Source organism: Microtus oregoni, unplaced genomic scaffold, assembly GCF_018167655.1.
Source record: "Microtus oregoni isolate MIOR12 unplaced genomic scaffold, Mior012 000033F_ref0000390, whole genome shotgun sequence".
In the NCBI taxonomy this organism is placed as follows: Eukaryota; Metazoa; Chordata; class Mammalia; order Rodentia; family Cricetidae; genus Microtus; species Microtus oregoni.
This window is the reverse complement of record NW_024543092.1, coordinates 15970549-15996544: the sequence shown is the minus strand read 5'-3', so window position 1 is coordinate 15996544 and position 25996 is coordinate 15970549. Positions and strand designations below refer to the sequence as shown.

The following is a 25996-nucleotide window of genomic DNA, read 5'->3' as shown; positions in this document are numbered from 1 at the left end:
AGTGGGCATCGCTATGTATGCAAGAGAAACTGCATGTATGTATGTATGTATGTAAAGAAACTGCTCAAACGACCTCTCTGTGATCTGATTAAAGTTTTTATTGGAGACATGAGAACGAGAGAACAGACAGGCATCTGGAAGAGCCCAGGGCCAAGGCAGAAGTAGACTGAACACAGCCAGCAGACAAGACCAGACTGTCTGAAAGGGGAGGACAGAGGGGGTAGAGAACAGACAGGGCACAGCGAGAAGAGCAGGGGCAGGTGATGTGGGAAGGTTTCCTCTGGACTTGTTCTTAGCAAGCCTTGGTTATCTGTCGGATGGGGGCTGCCCAGTCCCTCGACCTGACTGGCTGCCCACAGTGTATGTGGGGCTCAGGGTGACTTAGGGGTGGCTTCAGGATCCGACTCCTTCCTCGTGGAGGGAGAAAAGCTAACTAACAAGCACTTCACTCTGGAAATGTGCACTAAGAAGGCAGGCGGCAAGGAGTGAGCAAGGAGCCTTTTAGGACGCGGCCAGTCCTATCAACACTTCCCTGGAAATATGGCTCGCAGCCTGCTGTGATGCTAGAATGACCTTATTTATAGAGCAGTCACATTTATAGCTAATAAAAAACAAACAAAGAAAAAAAATTCTCCTTTCTTGCCAGTGTTTTTCCTTTCAGGAAAAGAAAATGAATACACCCTCTCGCAACTCCATTAGCGGAGAAGGCTGCTGGCTCTCTAGGATATCCCTACCTTTTGCCAGAAGCTACAAATGTATGCTCTAAAGTAAACAATGGAAAGGTTACTGAAGGTTAAGTGCGTTCACACACTTCAGAGGGGAACAGCCAGGCTCCTGGCTGGGAAGATAATTTACACAGCATGAACCCGGTGCCCCAGTTCTGGTGGGAGGGGGTGCGGGGAATAGTGTGAGAAGAACAGCTGATATGTCCCTGTTCTAGTGACTCGAGGTCACCCAGAGGGCACCTTTGTTACTGCGGCCCCTCTCTCATTCGTCTTCCTCTGAGGATTCCCTAGTTGGAACCATGACAGGTTTTGTGACATCACTTGTCAGCTAATGACAGAAATGCAGTCAGCGACCTGCCAGCAGAGACAGATGGGTTTTGGGTTACAAACTCACTAGCTGAATGGCATTTCCTTGTCTCCGCCTGCCTCACTCCTCAGCTCCAGTTCCCCAAGTCTGCTGGGGCCACCTGCTGTTGACTAAACTTCCACCAACTTTGAGAAGTTCAGTGTGAGGATCCCATTGGCACCTTAGACATGCAGACTTCATGCCAAGGCCCTGACGGAGTTCAAGGGGTGCATCTGTCTGCAGAGTGTCTGTCTGGAGGATGCAGCTGCAGAGGCTAAGGGGATAAGCCTCCGAGGTTTGACTGAACTCAGCTTTAGATTCATAAAGCCACAGTCAATTAAAACTGGCCAGAGACCCAAAATTTGGAATCCTCTCAGAACACAGATATATGATTTAGGAATAACTGACCCGGTGGCGGCTGGGAGAACAAGCTAGAATATTCATCAGAAATCTTTGCTTTAGTTTGCCTACATGTGCTGCCACGGAAGTTTTAGCGAGATCAAGAAAATATCCTGGCACAGGAATAATTTTCTTCAACCATCTCAACAAGGGTCTGGAGCCAGGGAGGCCATCTAATGCATGTAGGGCTGTCACACAGACCCGGCCATAAGCCAGGCTACTGGTGCTCACTGTCCCCTGGATGGGCTCTGTGTGGTCCGGAGCCCAGGGCATGCATTCTCTGGGATGCAGCTTTGCTCCTAAATCCCCACATCACAGCAGGACCCTGGCTCCATCTAGACCAAGAATGCTTGCCCAAGCCACGCTCCTCTGTGCAGCTGTAAGGATAATGTTGCCACAGAGGCAGTGGTTTAAGTCGGGGAAAGAGAAATGCTGGCTTTCGAGGGAACAGGCCTCCACTTTCTGCAGGGTCTGTACCCCGGCAGGGCCTCCTGTACTGAGGCTGAGGCATGCTGGGAGAGCTATTCTCCACACAAGTGCAGGCCATTCAGGGACACGACTTTTTTCCTCACGAATAAAATGCATCTTTAGATCTTTGCAGATATTACTGCTCTGGACTCTGCACCCCACTGGGGCTTTATTTTGGAAAAATAGTCTCAGCGCTGTTCGTGGGCAGCTTCTTTCATTCTGTGAACTGAATGTAATGTTGTGTGGTTTTTAAAATTAGACTGTCCAGTACTCAGGTACACCCAGAATGGTGAAAGTTCGGATCATTAAGGGTGAGGCTGCAGGGGAGGGTTTTTCCACCTGTCAGGCCTACATCTAGGGATGAGCAGGGTAGTGCACGGCTGGCCGTACTTCTCTGAGACCTCTTCCCTGCCAAGAGTAGCAGCTTAGCAATGCCGACAGTAGCCAGAGAATCACTAGAAGCGAACAGAGTTCTTCCTGGGGCTTCTAGATGTAAACACGAGGCCTGCTTCAAAGGCATTCCCATCTAGGCTGAGCTGTCTGGAGGGCTCAGTGAACAACATGTCGTCAAGCAGCCCAAAACAGGCTCTTGCACCCTCACTGTGTGGTCTGGGGTTCTGAGACTTTATCTCAGGGACATTTAAATTGCTCCTGCATCCAGGGCTGATGTGAGGATAAAATAAGGATACAGAAGTGTACATGCTCGAGAAACATGGCTGTCAGCTAGCTTCAGGGCCGGCCATTTGCTGGATCAGCACCGTCTCCACCTCGTGCAGCAACTGGAAGCCTGCCCACAGTGCTGAAGGGTACCTAGGCTTCCATGTGATCTCTGATGACTGACCAGTGATCAGAAACCAGGAGGCCAGTGTCTTCCTGTCTCTAATGCAGGAGTTATCAGCACACAGTGTTTGCTAATTTCACACTTGAAAGTCTATGGGGGGACGAAGGCCAAAGGGAGAGCTGAAAAGCATGGCCCATAACCAACAGCGTGGGTGGAGGGGCAAGGAGTTGCCTCATGACAGCACGCAAGGGCCTTTTCCACCATACGGCAGGGATTCCTTCCAGGTAAGAACCTGCTGAACAGGAAACAGCAGAAACTATGTCCAATCTCACTTTTTTTTTTTTTTTTAAAGTACAAATCTGAGTGGCCCAGACAGAAGAGGTGGTGCAAGCCAGCCATTGGGCCTGAAGGTGGCAGCACTGGGGCTGTAAGATAGCAGAATGGGTCCATGTGGGTGTTTACTCTGACTAGGGCTGGATGGAATATTTGTAAATCCTTGTATTAGAAACAAAGGTATGTGGCCCAGGATTTGAAGGTCGACTCTAGTGAAGAGGAGCGGCAGGGAGTACTGCCTTCTGTGTCTGACGCGAAGGGCAGCAAAGGGCAGCCCCGCATCTCACTCTCTGAAGCACTGCTCAGGAGGCCAGCTCCTCTCCCAGGCCTGGGGTCTGGCTCAACCAGCTGTCACTTACCAGGAGATGGCGGCTGCAGCTTGGGCTGTTTCTTGGCATCCCCTGTGCTGAAGACTTCTGGCGGGGGCTCCTCCCCACGCTCAATTTTGCACTCAAAGGCGAACAGGTACTGAATATACTGCTTTTTCAGGGAACTAGCCGCGCTGCTTGAAGTGCCAACATTTAGGTTGGTTGCCAGCTCACGCCACTTCTTGTTTTTATTAACCTAGCAAAAAAATGGGCAGGATCGTTGGTTTGCAGCAAAGTGGCTTGTTTAAAGCCAGGAGACAAACAAGCACTTAATGTCTTGGCTTCCTTTTTTTCAATTTGCCTCTTTTAACCAATGCTCATCACTCCCACTCAGCAGCACACAGACAGCATTACAGTTATAAAGCCATTAAGGAACCTGCCGATGGCTACATAAAAGCCCACTTGCTGGGGTCTTCTGCCTGCTCCATCTCCTAGAGATTTGTATAAGAGCCTCCGGATTCCTGAGTCCCAGGAATGAATGGAGCCCCCACCCCCAACACCCCCCCCCCCCCCACACCCACACACACACGCGCGCACATACACCTATCCCCACCATCTCTAAAAGGGTGCCTAACACTAACAATAACAGCACTATACTTAGATGAAAAAATAATGTTCCCTTCCAGTATCCACCGGATGTGCCCCTGGCTACATCCTTCCATTGAGCTCTCACTGAGGCTCCCTGAGGGATGGACACAGGAAGTATCTAGAGCAGGGCTACTGCTCCCTGGCTGGAGTGTTGGCCAGGAGCTTAGTGTCTGGGGCACAGGTTTGTGTGTGTCCTCCGGGGCTTATTACATGAGGCTGAAGAAATCAGCACTCCAAGAGAGGATGGTGGGGGCATGGCTTCAACTTTTTTGTTCCTATCCAGGAATGGGTTGTGAAATGATAAAGGCATGAATAAAACATAAAGACACAGAAATAGCTCAGGGAAGATGGAGGCTTGTGCCTTTTGATGTGTGCTATGTTGGGTGGCTTGCAATGGTCATCTGGATCTAAACTGTAGCACAAGGCTCCTGACGTGCATTCATTTAGTGCGCAACAGTCACAATACACATGTGACAGCAACAACAGGCCCCAGTCCCATATGAGCTACAGCAGCAGAGCTGCACAGACCCCGCAGGAGTGGATTCGAGTTGCTCTTTATCTTGGTGATTTGCATTTAGGGGAGACAGAGCAGAAAGGGAGGGGCAGGGCTCCTAGGGAGAGGGAGGAGAGGTGGTCCATCCAGCACGTGTCAGGGACTGTGACATACAACTTAGCATGGTTAGGATAGGTTCTAATGGGTCTATCCTAGGCCTCAGTGGGGATGGGGGGGAGGCAGGTAACTGAAGGGAAGGCCAAGAACAAAGGTTTGTCCTGTAACTCCCAGAACCACAGAACTGAGACACAGAAACCTCAGTGACACTGTGGCTGGCCCTGGACTCCTGGTCCTCCTGTCTCCAAGTATGGAATTACAGGTATGCCCCATTAGACTCAGTTTGAATTAAAATAGTGAATTTGATTTTTTTTTATCTGATCCCCATAATGAATTTAGTCATTTCTAAAACACTTCTGGAGTGTTTACTATGAATCTGTAGCAGATTCCAGAAAATTCTAGAGCTGCTGGGGGAAAAACGCTAGCGATCTGGTACAGATGAGGAGACCGAGACCACACAAGCGGTAGGAGAGTCAGGGATCCTAGCCCTCTCCAGCCACCACAGGGTCCTGGGAAGGTGACCTTCCTACAGGCTTAGCTTCTCTTCTGTGAAAAAAACGAAACAAAAATGAAGCATCCCAAAGGAGCCATGCAAAGGCCTGTCTGCACACTTGCTCAGCACTGAGCGTTCTCACCTGCGCCAGACCGCCAATCTCTTTGACGCAGACGTAGAGTCGAAACAGGTCCAGGGGCTTCTTGCCCACTGCGGGAAGACTGGACACTGGGGAACCCCTCTCTTCCATGAAGGTCAGGTAGCGGTCGACCCACAGCTTCCTCTCCGGCTCGTTCCCCAGCTCGTACACTTTGGTGATCTTCTCCCCAGTGGAGGAAGAAGAGCTGGACTTCTAGCGCCAGAAGTGGGTGGCAGCGGGCATGGGGAGTGGAGTGGGGCGAGGGGAGAAGGTGAGGAAAGAGCAGAGAACCCATAAGCACAAGAAACACATTTAAAGACTATGGCTATTCTGCAACGGCGAGGGACAAAGGCTACTAGTTCAGGCACAAATTATACATTTTCTTAAATAACACACTGACTTCAAATAAAAGGGCCCAAACTCTTCATTTTAACACTTCAAAAAAACCGAAGTAAAATAAACTCTGATAGAAGCACCGAGTCTCGAAAGGCAAGATTCCAATGAGGTCTCATGTGCTTCTGAGAACCAAAACACTTGGCAGTCCAGAGAAGGAAGGTCTGGGGTCAAATTTCTCATGTCTGATGCCATAAAGTCCCCTCACCTCCAGTAACACATTCCCACTTTTTTTCCTCCAAATAAGAATGACTAATACGTGTCCTTATGAAAACTAGGTCACATGACAGAACAGACACCTGGTGCTTGCTGCAGTGTGCAGGTCAGAAACCACAGACAAGACAGGTGTGCTTCGAGCTGCTGGTGTTTGTAAGCTATTGGGCAGCTAAAACTGGCACGGGGCAGCCAATTCTCCCTAGGTAAGGGTTCTGAGCCTCTCAGTGTGGTCTCAAGGGGTTATCAGACAAGCACCCCAGTGTGGTTAGCGTCCTAAAAACCACACACCAGGCTCGGTAAGTGGCAGCTTTCCTCTACAGGCCGTTCTGCCTGTGATGTTAAGCCTCTGGTTTTATTATTGATGGTATTTAGGAAGGTCTAAACTCAGTCCTCAGTACCGAATGACTGAATAGGGCAGCTGACATGGTCAGAATGGGAAGCAAGTGTGATGTGGGATTCCACTCTGTATGCTGTAAATACCATCAGTTAATAAACTGTCTGTCTTGGGCCTGCGCAGGGAATATAGGTAGGCGGGGACAACTAAACTGAATGCTGGGAGAAAGCAGGCAGAGTCAGGAAGAAACCATGTAGCCCCACCAGAGTTGGACAGAACTTTAGCTGGTAAGCCACAGCCACGTGGCCACACACAGATTACTAGAAATGGGTTAAATTAATATGTAAGAGTTAACCAATAAGAAGCTAGAGCTAAGGGGCCAAGCAGTGATTTAATTAATACAATTTCTATGTGATTATTTTGGGGCTAAGTGGCTGGGAACAAACAGTGTGATCTTTTAGGGTGTGTATCCGATATATATATGCATTTATAATATCCAAATGAAAAGCTCTTGAATTGCACCCTTTATAAACTTTATTTTCATTTACTAAGAGAAGAAACTACAGAGCTGACAGCGAAGTTCATCAGCAATCCTGCAGGAAAGCAGGAGGCTATTAGCATGTGGCTGTTAAAGGGTGGCAGAGAGCTGTGCTTCTTCTAGGAAGGGTCACTCAAACATAAGCCCAGTGCTTTTAAAAGATGAAATCATGAAATAAGAACATGAGGGAAAAGCATCTTTCCCTATAGTCAGATATATTCCCTCATAAGCAACTGGGAGGCAACGTTTGCCAGTGGTGCTGTTAAGGAACAGTGAAGGCCATTGGTTGTTTAAAGGGGCCCTGAAAGACCTGAGCAGCTCTGCCATGACCTGGAGGTTACAACCCAGCCTCCACTTCCGGCCATGCGTGCCTCCCTGAGGACATGAGCATGAGCAGAGGACCAGTGTACAGCAGCGTTTGTCCCTGCCTTTGAGAGGATTCTTAGGGCTGGAAGCAGACCTAAAATGCTGGGGGAGTCTGCATGTGTAGATTTTAACTTGGTCACCTTTCTTTGTCAACCTGTGTTATTCTAATCTGTTCCTTTATAATCAGGAAAGGGCAATGAGTAGTTCGTCACAGTTTTTTTTTTTTATTGTGCGTGTGTATGTTTGTGTTCATATGTATCTGTCTCCACCTGTGTGTGTGTGTGTGTGTGTGTGTGCGTGTGTGTGTGAACATGTATGTATGCATGCAGATGTCCAGAGTCAACAAAGGGAGCAGGAATCACCCGGAATTGGAGTTACAGGTAGCTGTGAGCCATACAACATGGGTGTGGGTGCTGGGCCCTGAAATGGGTCCAAGATGCAGCAAGCACTCCCAGCATTGAGCTATCTCTTAAGCATAAAAGGTAATAGTTATTGATAATTTTGCATCTTCCCCGAAGGCATTTTTATGTTTTTTTTTGTTTTGTTTTGTTTTTTTGAGACAGGGCTTCCCTGTAGCTTTGGAGCCTGTCCTGGAACTAGCTCTTGTAGACCAGGCTGGTCTTGAACTCACAGAGACCCACCTGCCTCTACCTCCAGAGTACTGGAATTAAAGGCGTGTGCCACCACTGCCCGGCTTCATTTTTAATTGTTTTACCATGCAGACAAAAAGCCTTTCACGTAGCCCAAGAAATGTAGGTGCCTGCGTGGCAATCTCCCAGGAGGCCTGCTGGCTAATCCACACCAAGGCTCAGTTCTCCTGTCACATGCTGGCTGGCTCCTTTGCTGTGTTCTGTCTGGAGCGCAGTGTGCTGCTCTGCAGTGCACTGACAGCGGCTCTCCCACCGACACAAGCACTCACTCGGCACAGCGTCCTTAACACTAATGGTATGCACGCTGTTCTATGACAGAAAGTTGTGTAAAAGTCTGACTGTGCGCAGGTAAGAATGAACAACTAGCTATTATAACAATAAATAGCATATGCACTGGACAAAAGGTGTGACACGAATGTGGTGGCCACAGTGAGGTCACAGGTCACAGGTGAGAGAGCAGCAGTGGACGCCTCTCTGGGCCAAGGCTTGCTTGTGAGTGTCAGTGTCTAAGCAAGATGTTAGTGTCTGGAGAGAGAACTAGGAGAACAGAGGAGCAGAGCCCAGCAGAGGACATGTGTGCTCCCTGCTGCCATCCTCTCTCCTAGACACTGGCTGGCTGGACTATCTGAGGAAATTTCTAGTTTTTAGATCTGGTTTTTATTTTATGTGTATATTGCCTACATGTATGTGTATTGTGTGTACAGTGCCCATGGAGGCCAGAAGAGGGCGCTAGATCCTCTGGAACCGGAGTTGCAGACGGTTGTGAGGCATCTTTGAGTACTGGGGACTAAACCCAGGTCCTCTGCAAGAGCAGCCACTGCTCTGGCCCCCAGAGCCATCTCTGTTCCCATTTGAGGATGGTCTTGAGGAGACACTGCCTACGACGGTGGGAAGGGCCTTCAGGAAGACCCTGTATCTTTTGCAGGAGTCCAAGGGCCACTTGGACCTGCTTCTGGGCTGTGAACACTGTACCCCAGGTTCTGACTCCCTTGGGGAGCAGGAAGAATGGATGCTGCTGAAAGATCACAGCAAGATATTCTGATGGCGCCACGCACGCTTTCCTCGCATACAGCTTAATTCGGCTCAGACGCGTTTTCTTGAGCCTCTGAGGCACATTTACATTTCAGCAGTCTTTGCCATATGCTTGGTTCTCTGTATATGTGTATGCGTATGGACAAATGTTTATTTATATTTTAGAATGTTTTCTAACAAAGCAATGTTGGTCCAAAGCACACTGTCAAAGCAACCATGGCAGCTCTGTTATTTTGCCCGGCTCATGCCTGCTATTAGCAAAGCTTTTCTGGGGACACTACTCGAGACCGGTTTCAAGCACCAACTGAAGCGGCCTCTCTGCAGGAGCAGTTCACTTCTCCTGAATTGCAGGCGTCAGAAGCAACCAGAAGCCCTATGGCACGTGGTCCTGCACTGCACTCCCCTTCCGGAATACCCATCTCACGCAGCAGCAGAGCACACAGCGAGGGCCTAGCACAGGACAAACACAGCCTCTCTTGTCCTTGGTTAGCACTGGAACCACAAGTTTGCTAACCGATTCTTAAACACAAAACAATTTACGGCATAAAAAAAAGAAGTGAGTGAGTTTTTAAGAAAATTCAAGTATAATCATCAGAAAATGGGGTCAGTACTTTAGTTTACTTTTCTATTACATTTAAATAAAATTTAATTTTTTTGAGGTGGGGCTTGCTATTTAGCCCAGGCTAGACTCAAACACTATTCTCCAGTCTTAGCCTCCCAGCCTGAGATTATAGGCCTGGGTCACTGTCCAGCTAGAAGACAGAATCTGGGGTAGGAATTCTGCACGGGCCTCGCTGGGTAAGGGCAGCTTGAGCAGGAAGCCGGAACACAGCAGCCTCTCTGTCAGCTGTGACTCCAGGACTAACAGTGTTTTCTCATGGTGCCCAGCCTATTAAGGTCTTCATTTTCACTAATTATTCTCAATTATTGTCTTAAGTTTTAAGCATTACCATTTTCTACAACTGAGCCAATATGCAAACGTTTATGTAAATGTATCTGGACTCTGCCCATTCATTTAGCATTGTTAATTCATATGCTTTTTCCTGTTACAAAGAGAGAGAAAGGAAGAAGAAAAAAATTCCAAGGTGGTTTACTGAAAAACAAAATAATCCCCAAACACACAGTATTGGCTGCCTTCTGAGACTCAAAGCCAATAGCACAACAGCACCTAAAAACAAGGGGGTCCAGCTCCCCCTGAAACACATCTTCAGGGAAGGGGATGCCCAGGGCGCCCTTCCTCGCTCTGAAAAGGCAAACGCTGGTTATAGCAGAGGTTCCACAAACGCTTGCCACGGCCACCAGCTCTTCAACATGCCGGGCTCTCCATGTTTACCCCAGTGGATGGGTAATTAATGGCAGCCTCCTTTCGGGTTTTGATTGGATTGCCAGATCCTGCACAGCCAGGGTCTTCTTCCCTCCAACCTGCTCTCCTGAGCTGGGCACTTTAATGTAGTATCTTACAGATGTCAGCGTGTTAATTCCGTTTCTTGACAACTTATTTCATGTTTTTTTAAAAAATCTTTTGATTCCCTATATATGAACGTAAAGTAAAAGGTTATAATAACATATTACTTTTTTATTGGTACAGGGTAATATTTTTAGAAGGAATAAAGGCCCAACTTGGAGGTGAAAAGAGCATTTCCTGGTATGTAGACGGCAAATGCTGTCACTTATTTGAAGAATGTTAGCGCCTGTCTTTGTCAGCGACTGACACAGATGCACATGCTTAGCCTAAAAATTCAGATGCACTAACATTTCTATAACTTTGGCCATTTCAGGCACACAATTTATAACTGAAACAGGCCGCTGTTATAACGCACTGTACCTGGTTGCAATATTTATTCATTTATTTCAGGTAAACAGCCTTGAAATTATTTTTTAGATACAATAACCATGACAAAGTTAAACCAGGAGTCAAATGTGTCATTTATCTCCTGGCTGCTTTTAGTTTCCGTGTAAATGACAGCAGCTGGCTTTAGAGAAGCCCTCGGTGGCACACACAGAAGGCACCCCCAGGGCGGTGTCTGAGCCCCTAAAACACCAGTGCACTCCACGTGGAGGAAGGGTTCCACCTGAGAACAGCTGCTAAGAACTCCAGAAAGAGTATGACACACTCAGATGTGCTGTTAGTAATGAATGATTTATAAATTCTGCTTTTTCACAGATCAACAACAGAGTCTTATAAAGCAAACTGGCAAGCATTAAAGTCTAATTAATTAACTGCCCCAAACCCCTCCATACAAAAACCACGACAAACAACCAGGGCCACTTACAGGGCTTGACGGAGTCTTGGGCCATCCTGGGCTGCTAATGCTGTCACTCTCGTCTCCGTGAAAGGAGGAAATGCTAGCAGAGCTGGGGGACATTGGGGAAGGGACTGGCAGGTTGCCTGGGGTCGGAGGCTGAGAGATACCCTGAGAGCTGTAGCTATCCTGCGGTAGGGAAATAAAAAAATGACAAAGGTACAACACACTTTATTTAAAACAATTAAGTACATTCAGTTTAACAGATGAATTGTGTATATACACATACATGTACACACACACACATATCACAAATGTATATATAAAGACATGCACAAACACACACGAAAACATATATAACAGAGTACTAAAACATTCTTAGTATGGCTGGTCAGTTTGCTGGATGCTGGAAAGGCCACAAAGCTACCAAGCTTACTTTAAGCTTAGATGGAATGCTAAGCATGGGATATATCTTATGCAAAAAAGTAAGAAAGCAAAATAAGAAAAAAAAAGCCATTTGTCTTATTTAGGAAATAAGGCAGGGAACCAAACAGTAAGAATGCTGTTGCAGAGTTAGCCAAAATAGGAAGCTCTGAACTATATGCAGAGAAAATGGGTCCAAGTACCCACACCAGGCAATGTAAATAAATCCTTTGCTTCCCCAACAGCATCGCTTAGCCAGGTCTCCACCCTTTCCGCACTGTGATTCAATGCTGTTAAGAATTAGTAACTTTCAGATCCACACCATGGGGAGCTGGGGAGCAGGTGGGGGTGCGGAAGACGGCAGACAAGCGGCACACAAGGCACATCTATGAGACAGTGTCATCACCGGGCAGAGGACAGCACAGTCGCCCTGCAGGCAGTGATGGTGGCATGCAGGGAGGAGGAAGTACCTTTGACTTGCTCTCAGGCTGGGACGCGCCTTCTTCTTTACTGTCTGCTTTAAGAGGTGTGGACAGTTTTGATTCACCCGGAGACATCATATCTGCAAGACCCATAGAAGCTAATGGGAAACAGGAGAGAGTAAGGATTACATTGGGGATGGACCAGGGCTTCTGCTCACCTGGCACCCACGCTTCCCTTGAAGGAAGGAAAGGGGAAAAAAAGAGTCATGGGATGCTGGAACACGCTGATGTCTGAAATTCCTTTACATGGTGGAGGAAGCAGACCCTGCATAGCCAAGACCCCCAAACACAGGACAGTTTATAGCTCTTTCTCTTTATCACAGCTTAAGAGAGTAGGTGACAAGTAGAGACGGACAGGTGTATGAACTGCTCACGCGGTGGGCGCTGGAAGAAACTGCAGCGTGTATCTGCCGCCTGGGTTCTGGAGGACTTGGGGCTCTATATCTACAGGTCAAAGATTTGTTTGCAAAATCTCAGCTACTTGCTCTAGTCTACAACAGAGGAGGAAAACCATACAGAGGACTTAGGGGACAGTCCCTAAACTTTAGAGGGGGCTGCTGACCCTCAGCTGGCACAGAGCCTACGTCATCAACCTCTACAGTTAGTGAGACATCACAGGAGCTCCTGACTCAGGTCACACTTTCCATCTGCGGCCTGAGATGTGGATGCGCAAGCTCCACCCATGCCCTAGATAAACGTTCAGAGAACAAGTGGCTCACACATCCTCACCGTAAACACCAACAGACACGCTCAGGCGAGCGGTTTCTTTCTAAGGGAGGACTTCAGACTATTGAGGACAATCAGGGTGGCTATCCAGGGAGTCGAGCTGAATTTCCATAGAGCCTACTGTCGAGCCTTCCACACAACTGAGCTAGACAGAGGCGCTGCAAGTAAGATAAAATAGATGTGTGAAGAACGGGGGCACTGAGGCAGAGATCTGAAATTGCTCCCTGCCAGGATGGCAGAACCATAAGGCTCCATACACAGAACCTGCTTCAGATGCTGCAATGGCAAGTGTGGGCTCAGCCAGGCAGGACACAGGGAGCACAATGTGCTAGAAAAGAAGGGAAAGCAAACCAGCTGAAAAGCCCCCGCAAATCGGCCACTACAGAACGAGTACTGCACATATCCGTGCATTACTGTGTTTTAGAAAATAATTAGTTTTAATTACAGCAGCGAGAGAATGAGCAGGCTCTGGTGGGTTAGCTGGCAAGCTCCATGGTGCTAATTTGTTAATATCGTTAGCATCACTGCAGGTTGAGACCATAGGTCCTGCCAAAAATGCCTACCCCTCTACGTGCCCTGGAGTTTACGTCGGCACACTCAACACTGTGCTCTGAAATCCCGCGCTTCCACAGGCACACGGCTGGCTTTGCAAAGCCCATTTGCAGCCCAGTCAGCCCTTAAAGTCATCACAACACACACAAATCATAATTGAGATGTTTTTCTTTTTTTCAAATTACTTTCAATACTTAGACTTTAAGAACTGGAACAAAAAGCTTTTTCAAGTGATGCAGCTGCAGAGGAAAATCTATTGGGATCAGCTAAAAATGTGTTATTTCTGTGAATGTGTGAAACCTCAAAAAAAGCAGCTGAGTGATATTACAGGCGAAGACCACCTCGCTCAGTGGCTTCCGTGTGGCTTCTCTGCAGGGCCCAATGAGACGGAATTAGTGAGCCTGGACGCTCAGAAGAGGAATTAGCATGTGCAGGGAGGAAGGGGGCCTGTACACGGATATTGGCCCGCCCTTTCCCTTCTACACACTGCTCAGGGCAATGGCAGCCAGCGCAATTCAGAGAAGAAGGTCACAACACGCGGCTTCTGCCAAATCCTGCTGCTCCAGAGGTGACAGCTGTTTGGCCAGTTTTCTAAGTTATATCTGGATATTATTTTGGCAGTAGGAATAGCGCTATGTTTATGCATTTCACACATTAATGTACACAAAAGTAACTTTAAGCAGAAAGAACTAAGCCAACTGTACTACAATCATCAGCAGTAGTTCACACTGATTTCATAATCAGACTCCGATGAATAAAGCATACGTGGAATCTGAAATCCCCCAAATTTCTTCATTCTCTATTTTATAGTCTGAAGTGGGCACCCTGGATATGCGGATACACCTGCACCGCCCTACTGCTCTGAGAGACAGGACTGGAGCGGCACTTTCTACACACCGCACAGATTCTTCTAACTACATGACTGCACTGTCTGTCCACTGTGGATTTTATTTTTCCCTCTACTGAAATGCTTACTTTTGACTCTCAAAGAGCTGCTGCACAGAGCACGTATCTGCCACCCACCAGGGCAGTGGGCTCTCTGGGTCACCGTTTTCCTCTTTCCTCACTGTCAGATACACCCTCCCTCAACTGCCGATTCTCCAACTCGCAGGAGTCCAGAGTGTGAAGTTCGGATGGGATGGCCAGGGACTACAGCACCCGAGACTACAGCAAGGGCTGTCAGAGCGAGGTAAATGCAGACATATCCTAAGGGCAGGCGCTGGTCCCGCCACAGGGATGTAGGAGCTAAAATGACTTCTTAAGGCCACCAGGGGTCAAGGTCCTAAGGGAGCTGGATTCGTGCATTCTCAAGAACTTAGGGAACACAGGACTTGAGTGAAGCCAACCTGCGTCCTCCAGCTTCTCTCTGCTATTTACACGGCTGCAGCCACTCCCAGAGGGCAGTGACACACACAAGCTCTTTTCCTTTCTTGGTAAAAATCCCACATTCTAGAGCTATTTTGTCATTCTAAACACCAAAGCCTACTTTGTTCACGAATTGGTTATTGATATATATATTCTTTTTTAAAACAAATCACTCCCTGTAGCCTAGCCTGGTTCAAAGAGCTCCCTATGCTGCCCAGGCTAGCCTCAAGCTCACTGGGATCCTCCTGATCCAGCATCTCAGGCACCGCCTGCTTGAAGGTTGCATGTGTGGCAGAATCCACTGCACGGTGAATAAGCGCATGTGCGAGCTACAGAAAGATCTCTGGGGAAGCACCCTTCCTCACAGCACAGCCTTCTGAGGGAGTGCCAGGGAACACGAGGAGGGCATGGCTCCATAGTGTGCCCGGGTTACAGCCTCTGCAATAGAGGCCAGTGTCTCTTCCAGCCAGGAGCTGGCACACTGATGCGCTTTGGCATGACCTCAGCATGCAAGTCTTCCATCTTACAAAACCTGGCTGACATGCTTTATCAAGTCCCCTCAGCCTACGTCTTCCCCTGTCCCTGGTCTGCCCGCTTCCTTCCTTGTCCCCAGTTTGCTGGTCTTTTTTCTTTGAGGTGGACAGTGATTGATCAAGTGACCACTGAGGAGAATGCTCCCTTATCTGTGGCTGTCACATTTGTGCATGTGAAGATCACCCGGGGAGTTTATTAATAACACAGCCTCCTGGACACACCCTCAGAATTCGGATAGGCTCTGCAGCTATAACGGGCACTCCAGGTGCCTTGCAGTAGGCAGTCCTTGGGCAGTTCTGTGGTAGTGCCACTGACTCCTTCTTAAGGGCTACCAGAGCTGGCACTCAGTGTCTAGGTGGGCAAATGATAGGGGCACTTCACTCTTGGGATTACAATCTGGCCAAGGCTCCCTGTGGGGAGGTTTGGCTGTAGGAGCGGATGGGCCCCTACCCTACGGGCAGCATGGTGAAACGCCTGGTTTCTACTGAGTGGCTCCTGGAGAGGCCATCATAGAGCTTTAGGTGGTAGGCTTTCTGGTTGTTGGCATCAGAGATCCTCCTGAAGGCGAGGCCTCATGAGTAGACAACAGCGCATTAAGGAATCACTACAAATGCTAAAATCACCACGGACCCAACTACAGTGCAGGATACACAAGTTTACCTGGAAGTTATTCTTTTGCTCACAATATTAAGTGATTCAAACTTTTTAATCCAACTTGCTAAAAACAAATTTCAAACCTAAATGTGAATCCAGATGCTCCATCAGAGGACAATCCCCACTGTTCCCACCCAACAACTGCTGAGATCCAGGAAGAAATGCCTGCCACATTTACTCTCATACTGTCCCCATTTAAGTAATCACTGCTCACTGAAGTCTGTGACAATGTTCCTACACAGGAGGGAGGGTGTGTGTGTGTGTGTGTGTGTGTGTGTGTGCGCGTGCGCGCGCGCACGTGTGTGTGTGTGGTGCGCCTTCTACAACACCATTACCTGGCTCAGTGAAAGGAATGCTGGGAAGTTAGTTACAGTGGGTGCTAACTAACGGAGTCTCAGAAAACCCCACTGCTGGCCCGGCCTACACCTCTCTACCTTCCTCCACAGGGCACTGTGATGGAGGAATGCATTGGGAGTGGGAGTTGATCTCCACGGCCGCGATCCTAAGCCACAGAGGTGGACGTCACAATGAACCACTCCCAGTATGTGGGGTAGCACAGTTCTGGGGGTGCTGCACTGCTGACATCCTGTCATTCCTGTTCCTCTCAGAGACTAACACTCAGAGAAGACTCACAGGACCTGTCAACAGACACAAGAGATGCCGAACGTCAATACTCCTCAGTTTTTCTGAGTGATCTCTTTCTATCAGGTAGCGTCAGACTCGATAATGTGGAAATGAAATCATAAAAATTGTAGAACAAAACTTGATAAATGTTTAAATTATTAAAAATTCAGTATTTTGAAATGCACATGAAATGCCATGAAAAATATACTGCTATGCTTTACAGAAAGCTGTAAGGATAAATGGTCTTTCACTGAGCAGATTTCCTCTGCATGAAGTAATGAATCGCTGAATTATCTGAATAATAAAATGAAACCCTTTCTATGAGCCCCATAAAACTGTTTCTTTCTTCAGAACACATAGATCTTCTTGGTCAGGGCGTGTGCCATCTGTTTACTAAGAGCGTTTTGGGAGCTCTGGGGTTTAAAGGAAAAGGGAAAAAATGAGTATCACTAACAGTAGACAGAAATTTATTCCAGTTTCAGAAGCAATTTTATCTCAGAAAGCCAGACAGAACACAGGCTGTCCCGACCCAGACCTGTGTGGGCTGGGCAGCATTGCAGGCTGTTGGATCTGCAGACTTCATTTCTGCCATGACCCACCACCTGCCTAACACTGGGAAGGGGGATTTCAGGTATTGGAGACCCTGAGTTTGGACTCAGTTTAGTCTGTGTTTTTCTAAACTTTTAGGAAGTGAACACACCTGGCTGCTCTGGCCTGTCCTCTGTGACAGAGAGCTCTGAGAGTGGCAGCCGTGTGCGGGGGGGCGGGGATGGAAAGGGGAGGTTAGGTTCCAGGAGACCCAGACACAGAGAGAGCATGGGCAAAGCTATGTATATGGTAAAGATGGGCACGGGAGCTAAGGCTCACAATGTGGTGACATATCCCGGAGCTTTGGCGGACTTTCCATCTCCTCCCAAGTCCAGTGGAGACGATGGGCGAGTCCTACCCAAAAGGGATACAGCTCAACCAAACGCCAGCTTCTCATTTCTGACATCGCACTCAGCATAGGGAAAGGTGTTGTCCCGAGAGTGCTTCAGCTGCTGGGCCCTGCGACTTCTTCCTCTGCAGCACAGAGCCTGCATGCCTACCTCTGTCACTGCCAAGTGTCAGTTCTTGCTCCGGGAGCCTTCAATCCTTCTAGTAACTCCCAAGGATAAGGAGAAAGTAGAACACAGTTCATCCCAAGATGCTTGGAACATGGGGATGTAGTGGACAAACCATTTACATCAAGTCACAGACTAAGCAAGCATTCTAAAGCAGGGGGTGGACTTAGCCCATGTACACCGAGGAATTCCCCTTCTCAGCATTTGGGCATTCATCGTAAAGCCCAAGAGGAGGAGACAGGAAGATAGGGTGGCACTGATTACCTGTGGAGCTGTTCACCATTGTCGGGGTCATGCTGTAGGGCTGTGCCTGTGTGTTCATCAGGCCAGAGCTGTTGTTCATGGGCTGGCTGTAGGGAGAGCTGGAGACCATGAGTCCACCCTGGTTCATGCCAGGAAAGCTGCCTTGCCTGCAGGGAAAGAGCACAGGCACACACTCATTGAGCACCACGTCGGCTGCACAGAACCCTGGCAGTCATCTCGAGATGCAGGGGCAAGGCTGGCCCTTTTCTGAGAGGCTGAACTCTACCGGTTGGTAAATATTCAATATACTGTTCATAAGTTCACAAATAAGTTACATTTATAATTGTGTCAAGTGTTCTGAGTTATTATTCACTACGCTTAAGATAAACAGAAGCAGGAGCAAGGAACTTGAGATAAAAACAGGAATTACAAAAGCAGGCAAAATCGATGGCTCTTTTTTTCATTGTCATGTTTGGCACTGGGGGTCAAATCCTGGGTCATCCTACCCCTGCCCTGCTCCACTTGTCCAGTCCAAAACTCTAAGGCAGAGGCAGAAGCCGGTCCTAATGGCATACTAGGATACATGGATCCATCCATCCATCCATCCATCCATCCATCCATCCATCCATCCACCCAGCCTTCTCCAGCCCTAACTCATAACAAGAGCTGACTGCACACACTGGCTAGCATCCTCACCAGCATCCTCATCCTCACCTCACTCAAATCAGAAGTCAAGAAATGAAAAACAACCAGAGTAGTTCGAGAACCCTACTAGAACAATTCTTAGCCCCAAATCTTCTGAAGAATAGGAACGAGAGAAAGTCTTGCTTCCTCCTCGGTCTATTAGTTAACCTGCAAAAATCAGGTCCTACTGAAACCACAGCATCTGTACACAGCATAGAGGTGGGGCTCTGAGACACTGGTGTCAGCACAGCCCTATAAGAGGGGGCTCCCGGTGGCTCTCCGAGACTCCGTCCTGATGCTAAAGAGGTCTAGGAGGACACTGAAGATGTGTGTTTTAAAGACACAGGCCTCTGGCGGCCACTGATGGAGGAACCAGAATATGGCCTCAGGAGGCCACTGCAGAAATCTGGGTGAGAGACAGCAGAGTGAAGGGGACACCCTGAAGGAGTTTAAGTTTCATTCTTTTTTCTTTGAAGAATGGGAGAGCGGTATTTTAACAGAGGGGCAGCAGGACTTCACCACAAGCCCTCCAGAACGATCCCTGCAGCACAGAGTTCCAACCCTTCAGGTATAAACTCTCCTGGCCTTGTGTCTCTGCGATCTGGGCTCTGCATCAAGGCCATCTCTGAAGCCTCTCACAGCATCTTGGCGCAGCTCTTCCTATGAGGCTCTGCACGTCCCTTGAGGTCTCACAAAAGCACACACCGCCACAAACATCGTCTCCTTCCACAGCTACTTCATGTCGATGCCCCACTGCTCAACAGTACTACTGTGCGGCCTGCAGACTTAGCCCTTTCTTTCATCTGGTGTCTAAACTACCCTTACTTGCTCTCAGACCAACCAAAACAAATGGAGTTCAAGAGCTCTGACTTCAGAGTATAAAGAAAATGCGAATATGGTCGCTGGCAGTCTGGCTTTTAGTGATGACTAAGGATGATCTCGTTATCTTCAAAGCTGACTGCTTTGTCGAGCCTACTGTTCTGATTTATATACCATTTATTAGTAACACACAAAACTGAACGAAGATGTGGAACACTTAATTCTGGGACTTCCACTCTAGTCCTTTCCTGCTGGTGCAGAGTCCACTGCCTGCTCAGCCTGATGGGCACAGAGGCAGCAGCGGGTCTCAGAGATAGAGCTTTCCCGAGGGAGAGAGATTAGTTGACTTTAGGACATCTATGGATTCTTGATGTGGGATGTCCTTCTGCATGTGTGTTGCTTTTATTGGTTAATGAATAAAGAAACTACTTTGGCCTGTGATAGAGCAGAGTAGAGCTAGGCAGGGAAAACTAAACTGAATGCTGGGAGAAAAAAAGGCAAAGTCAGTGAGACACCATGGAGCTGCCAGAGGAGAAAGATGCAAGCTGTTAGCTGGAATCTTGCTGGTAGGCCATGAGCCGCATGGTAAAATATAAAATAATGGAAATGGGTTAATTCTAGATGTAAGGGCTAGCTAACAATACGCTTAAGCTATCGGGCAAACAGTATTATAGTTAATACAGATTTCTGTGTGATTACTTCGGGAGTCAACAGGTTCTGGTACTACGCAATAGTCCACCTGCACGGCACAATTACACAGTGTTCCTCTTGGACAAAGATGAGGTATTCACTACATAATAAAAAAAGATCCAGCTATCATCAGTGTGTGCCCACATAAAAGGCCTCTGTCTAACCACACTGTACATAAAGATGCTAATTTAGCATTTTATCTTGAGGTTATCATAACATTAAGAAAATCCTCAATCTATTTACAAGGAAGGCTGCTCCTCTGCAGTGTTAGGAACTGCCACATTCCAAGTCCCTGTTCTACCTGAACACCCCTTCCAGACGACAAGTATGAGGGACAGTGCCTAGCTGTATCTTAACAGAGGTCCTGGAGGTCGGTGAACGCCAGCCGCAGACAGCGGCTGCGTGATCGTGGCAGACACTGAGGGGCTAATTAACATGCACTGAGGAGTAATCAAAGTGATGGTTTAGCAGCGAGATAATTAAGAATACATATATCTTGCAGGCATTTGCTGAGATCTTTAGTATTTTAGCAGACCTGTCACTCAGCTTACAAAATTAATTTGGGTCTGAGTTCCCCATCCTCTATACTCTGTCTTGGCAGTATTTCCCACACCCACATACAAGCAATGTACTTCTCTAGGGAACACAAACATAGTCAATTCTGATTTTCTTTTCTATTTTTAAGACAGGGTTTCCTTCTGTAGCCTAGGTTAGCCTGGAACACACTATATACAGCCCAGGATTAACTTGAACTTGTGGTAATCCTCCTGCCTCAGCCTCCCTAGTGTTAGAATTACAGGTGTGAACCACACACCCAGCTTACCATTTCTAATTTTTAGATTAAAGTTTCTTAATAAAGCTAAGCCATGAAATCATTTAACTTAGTAAAGCGTGACACTGTCTGCCCTGTGAGAGCCGAGTCCAGGACTTGATCAGGACCCCAACAACGGCACTCCAGCATGAACAACAAAGAACCCTATGGCTGTCAGCTTTGGTCTGGTTGTTAGTGACAGAGTATAGGTCAAAATAAGTACGATGAACAAGATTAAGACACTCCTAGAGTGTCACATCCCAAGGTCCTCCATCCATACCAGTAAACCGAGGCATCATGGGCAGTCAGGAGTCAGTTTCTTCCTTGTCGTCTTTAAGAGGTCACCAGGTACGTCCAAACTTAATAATGCTAAGCCCCAGGGCACACCCTCTGCATCCCATCACCCATTCCTCCCATCTCCAGGGAAAATTGCTGTGGGCTGAGAAGCCTCACCGTTCCCAGTGCTGTCCGAGAATCCGGCAGGCTGACAACGCAGGCCTCACTCTGAGGGAACTGGGATGTGCTGGGCCACAGAGCTGAGTGTTCCCAGCTGGTGGGGACATGACACTGACACGAGGATGGAATGATCCAGTTTGTTTAGTGTGCGTGAAGTGCACGGGGGCAGACACCATGTAGGGCTGAGGGCAGAAGCAAAAACAAGTGGCCCAGACCGCCAAGCAGGGGCACAGGTCCTCAGTGTGAAGACAGTCAGACTAGGGCAGGCGACTAACTTAAGTAAAGGGGCGCATCCTTCGTCCACGGAGAGTACAAGGAAGATTTTACGGGAGGACATCAAGATGGGTTTGTAGAGATGAACTCTGACCTGGGTTAACAGATGCCCAAGCTCTGGCTTGGGTTTACAACGAGCCCAGCTCCTCCTGATCCAGGATACCAGCCCCAGCTCGCTTTCCTGGCCTGATGCCCATCTGGGAGAAGGTGGTCCTGCCACGCTCTCTTGCCTTTCCCACCCTTGCTTGCCAGGGAGCTTTGAGGAGGAGGGGTCCTAGGTACCAGTGCTCAGCTGTGTTCTTTCTGCACAGACCCACTCAGGGCATTGGTCAGAACACGGCACAGAGCCTTGTCCTCCACATGGCTGGGATTGGGCTATGAACTCAAGTCCATTAAAGATTTGCTGTATATTTCATAATTTGATTCACTAAAACTCTTTAGTCCTTTAAGAATTTATGTTTTGCTATTTTTTAATTTGAAGATTTACATATGCAATTTATAACTTCCATGATAGTTTTGTAACTCTGGAAGACTTAATTGATAATCTTAAAATAACATAATAATATTCATTCAAATTCTCAATTTGGAATAGAATAAAAGGGGCCAAGAATGAAAGTACAGTATTTAGATGACAAAATAAAGGCTTATATCTAATTTCAGAAATAAAAACTCTTATTTCAGCCTTTGAAATCTGTTCTCTTTGTCTTTCAATAACAAGACTTTTCAAATCATAGGTATTATGTTGAAACCTAATTGTCCGAAATCCAAAGGGCGGTCTTATTTAATTCAAATCACCCGCAGTCTACAGTATGGGGATCCCACTACAACCAGGGGCTTGAGCTGGGTTCTTTTGGGAGGGCTGGTCTCTTTACATGTTAATGCACTCTCTCCATTACTGTACTTCCGCTTTGGTGGCTGCAGGTCCATCAGCAGAATGGCGTCACACTGGCCTCAGAGCAAAGGACAGGAAAAGTGCCTTGCTGGCAAACAGCAACACAGGATAGGCACTGTATGAGGAATGCATCTTAACAAGGACAGTAGCTTGTAGTGTGTGGACATGTGGCACACACCAGTACAGGCTGTGGTGTCTCTGCAGGAAAGCCAGACTAACTTCTCTCTGTATCAGGGCCAACTCCGCCTCCACAGAGGAAGGCTGCTGGTTGCCTTGTCTTGCAAAGCTCAGCTCCTTCAATGCTTGTGTTGTTAGCCATGATGTAGTAACCAACATGACTTCAAAAGGTATCATATTAATATCTGAGCACAGATGACTTCTGTGGCTCTGGTGTTAGCATTAGAATGTAGGGATACACACTCACATTTTCTGTGGCCCCGGTGTTAGCATTAGAACGTAGGGACACACGCTCACATTTTCTGTGGCCCTGGTGTAAGCATCAGAATATAGATATACATGCTCACGTTCCTGATACTCAGTAGAACCTTCTAATCAAGCCCAGTAAGGCTTCAAACTGATCAATTTTACCACTTATTTATTTCTAAAAACTAAGTGTGAGAGTTTTCCTCCTTCTGATGCTTTTGAGTCCACTGGAGCCTTCTCCAGGGACAGCAGACAAAGACCAGCGCATGGCCCACAGCACAGCTGCTTCTCCCCAGTTTTAATGGTGAGGCTGAATGGTCAAACAGACTGGAGTACTGTAGAGGGCTGCGTGGAGCCGCACCTTAAAGATGGCGCTGGCTTCCGCCCTCCATGATCCCAAAAGTGAGCGCTCTCTGATAAACAACTCCTTATTTGGCTGAGGCCGGACCCTTGCGACCATCACCCGAAGATCGCAAGCTGCTTGCGTGAGCATGGACCAATGAACGGCGCCCAAGTGGCTATCCAGGGTTGGTAGCCCAGGCCTACTTAAGGGCTGGGGGAGGTTTGCCCGAAGAGAGAGAGAGATTTCTTCGATTGTCAAAAGTCCTGAATAAAACTGCCTGTAAGAAGAGCTCCAGTGTCGCATCATCCTTGCTGGTCGAGGTACCAGCACGGATGCTGCCTATCCATGCTGCCGAGGCCCCAGGCAGGTACACGGCCCATGTCCTCTTCAGCAGACGAAGGTAGAGAGCTTAGCCCTCTGCAGGAAGGGCGCCCTTGCTCAGATACATGCTCACGTTCAGTTTCTACCAGAACAGCTGTTACAGACTACGGAATGCGCAAAGCAAGCGTTCACCCCTTCACCAAGATTAGGGACAGCACTGCACAGGCTGAGACGGACCCTTGCATCCTCCCTTGAATTCAATGGTGACCTTCTCTGCTGACCTCAGGGGATTCAGTGTCCTCCACCACAAAATAAAGGGCAGAGAGTGAGCAGTGTCCACAAACCCGGCTCCAGACTCTGCCACCCTCTGCTGGGAACCCACACAATGGTAAAAGATCTTACAGACCAATGCAGACCTGTGACACAAAATCTGAAAGTTTAGACAATGCTGGGGGTGCTGTCATTGAGGAAATGAACTCCAACCAACCAGCCTGGCTTCAAAAGGCCCAGGAAATTCTCAGACTTTTGTACATTGAAGTTGTGATTCTTCCTTGGAAGAATTTCTAAGGAAAAACAAAAACAAACCCTAGGTAATTCCCAAGTACCCAGACCCACATATCAACTACTGTGTTTGGCAAAGAGGCCAGCTGCAGGCAAATGCCAGGTTTTCCTTAAATGGAACAAACAATGCAGGACACACTGTGGGCTGAGGATGCTGGCTCACACGTGTGTGCGTGTGCTGGGCTGAGGACACTCGCTGGCTCACACGTGTGTGCGTGTGCTGGGCTGAGGACACTCGCTCACATGTGAGCCTGTGCTGTCAAGACCGTGGGTGATGAACTCAGTCACTGAAAACATCCTAGAAGCTGTGTCTGTGTCTAGGATTCATGACAAGGCCTCTTGAGGAAGCAGGGGCCAAGGTCTTCCCTGAGCTTCTGGCAGACGAGGCTCGAACAGACGCCACACTCCAGAATAAACCCCATTAACTATGGATGCCCCAGAACAACCCACAGCAAGAGTTCCTGAGCACAGCGACTCTCCAATCATTAAGGTGGATGTTTAGGTACCGTTGCGTGCCTAGCAGCACACGGACAGTGGGCGCCAAAGCACTTTCTATTACAGATATTTTCCCTCCTTCATACGAAGGACAGCAAGAGAAACAACCTATATATTTGTAGCTTATTCAATGTAGCCGGTGGATTTTAACACTTAGAAGTCACCCTCAGAACTGACATGGGTGAGAGACTTTTCAAGCAGGTAAGCTGATACTTTCTCCTGTATCTTACACTCCACTTGTGAACACCATCATCACAACACCCGCGCACAAGCCTTCCTCTCTACAGCACGCTGCTGCCTCGGCTGAATCAGACACACTCTTCCCACCTTCATCAATAATTTGTCCCAGGCTCCGTGCTCTTTGGGAAGGACGAAGAGAACAGTCTAACACACTGTAGCTGCCCAAAGACCAAGCTTTCCCGCCCCCTCCCCAAAGAAACACATTTTCTAAAGCGGGTTCACCTGCCATCCATCAATTAGAAAAAAAAAAAAAGCCAAACTGTGAGTCTGATGCCCAGGGCAGCAAATCATGCTGAAACCAGGGCTCTTGGCAAGGGCTGCAGAGACTTGTAACACACTGCTCTCTCACAGCCGAGCAGGCCTTCTGAAAACCGGGATGGGGGAAGGGGGGGAGGGGTGTGTGCTCTGCAAAGCGGGACAGATGGGTGACCTAAATAGAAACAAAACTTGGATTTCTTTCTTTTTCAGAAAGGATACTGTAACCATGAAAAGCACACCACAGGCAGCAGGCAGGGGCTGCACAGAGCCTCTGCCAGGTGGGGGACGTCACAGTAGTGCCCGCATTGCTCCTCCTCATTTTCTGTTAAGGAGGAGGTGCTGTCTTCTCGGCAGCCCTCGGGAAGCTGCTGGCTGGAGCCGAGTTGATCTTCTCAGGCTGGTTAGCTAACATTGATTTTCTGCCCCAGTGGAAGAGATTTTACTCTGATGCATGCCATTTAAATTCATTTTACACAGCTGCTTAATGTGTCTTGGCAAGGCGCAGGCAGAGCAGCTTTGTGGGTCTAACAGCACTCCTGAGCCGGGAGAGGACAGAGCCTGCCATCGGCAGCAGAAGACAAACACCTTTCTGCTCCACCATTACCTTCTTCTAGACTCGTGCGCTGACCCCCAGGGAACCATGGGAAAATGCAAGGTTGGGAGAGTAGGTTCCCAAGAATAAGCATGTTTGTCTCACTCTATAGTCACTTTAGCTTGAGGATTATGTTCACAGGAGTCTCTGTTGGTGTGCAGTGAGAACCTGCTTACAGAACTGATGACTCTCCATGACAAATGACCCTTTGCTCTTGCTGTCTGCAGTGATGTGCAGGGAAGGGAAGACTACTCCAAAGCTGGAGTCAGGGGTGAGAAGGGATGAGAGTGGAGCCGAGGTTACTGTTTGCAGGGCTGCATCCCCCGCTCCGGCTCAGCTGGAGGCCCATCTCCACTGTCCCTCATTGCCAAGGTCAAGGATGTGCGGACCTAATGAACACACACAACATG

General features: G+C 48.1%; 1 protein-coding gene across 3 annotated transcripts in view; it reads right to left on the bottom strand.

The window, feature by feature from the left end:
- Arid1b (AT-rich interaction domain 1B) overlaps positions 1-25996 on the bottom strand; it is a 348435-nt gene that overhangs the window by 18315 nt on the left and 304124 nt on the right. For 2 of the 3 annotated variants that reach the window (XM_041679956.1, XM_041679958.1), the window contains 5 exons: positions 17750-17895; positions 11916-12025; positions 11053-11211; positions 5254-5463; positions 3412-3616 (listed from right to left, as the gene is read on the bottom strand). In XM_041679956.1, the coding sequence (XP_041535890.1) occupies positions 3412-3616; positions 5254-5463; positions 11053-11211; positions 11916-12025; positions 17750-17895 (830 nt within the window). The remainder of the gene's footprint in view (positions 1-3411; positions 3617-5253; positions 5464-11052; positions 11212-11915; positions 12026-17749; positions 17896-25996) is intronic. The other variant, XM_041679957.1, reaches the window with a different exon arrangement.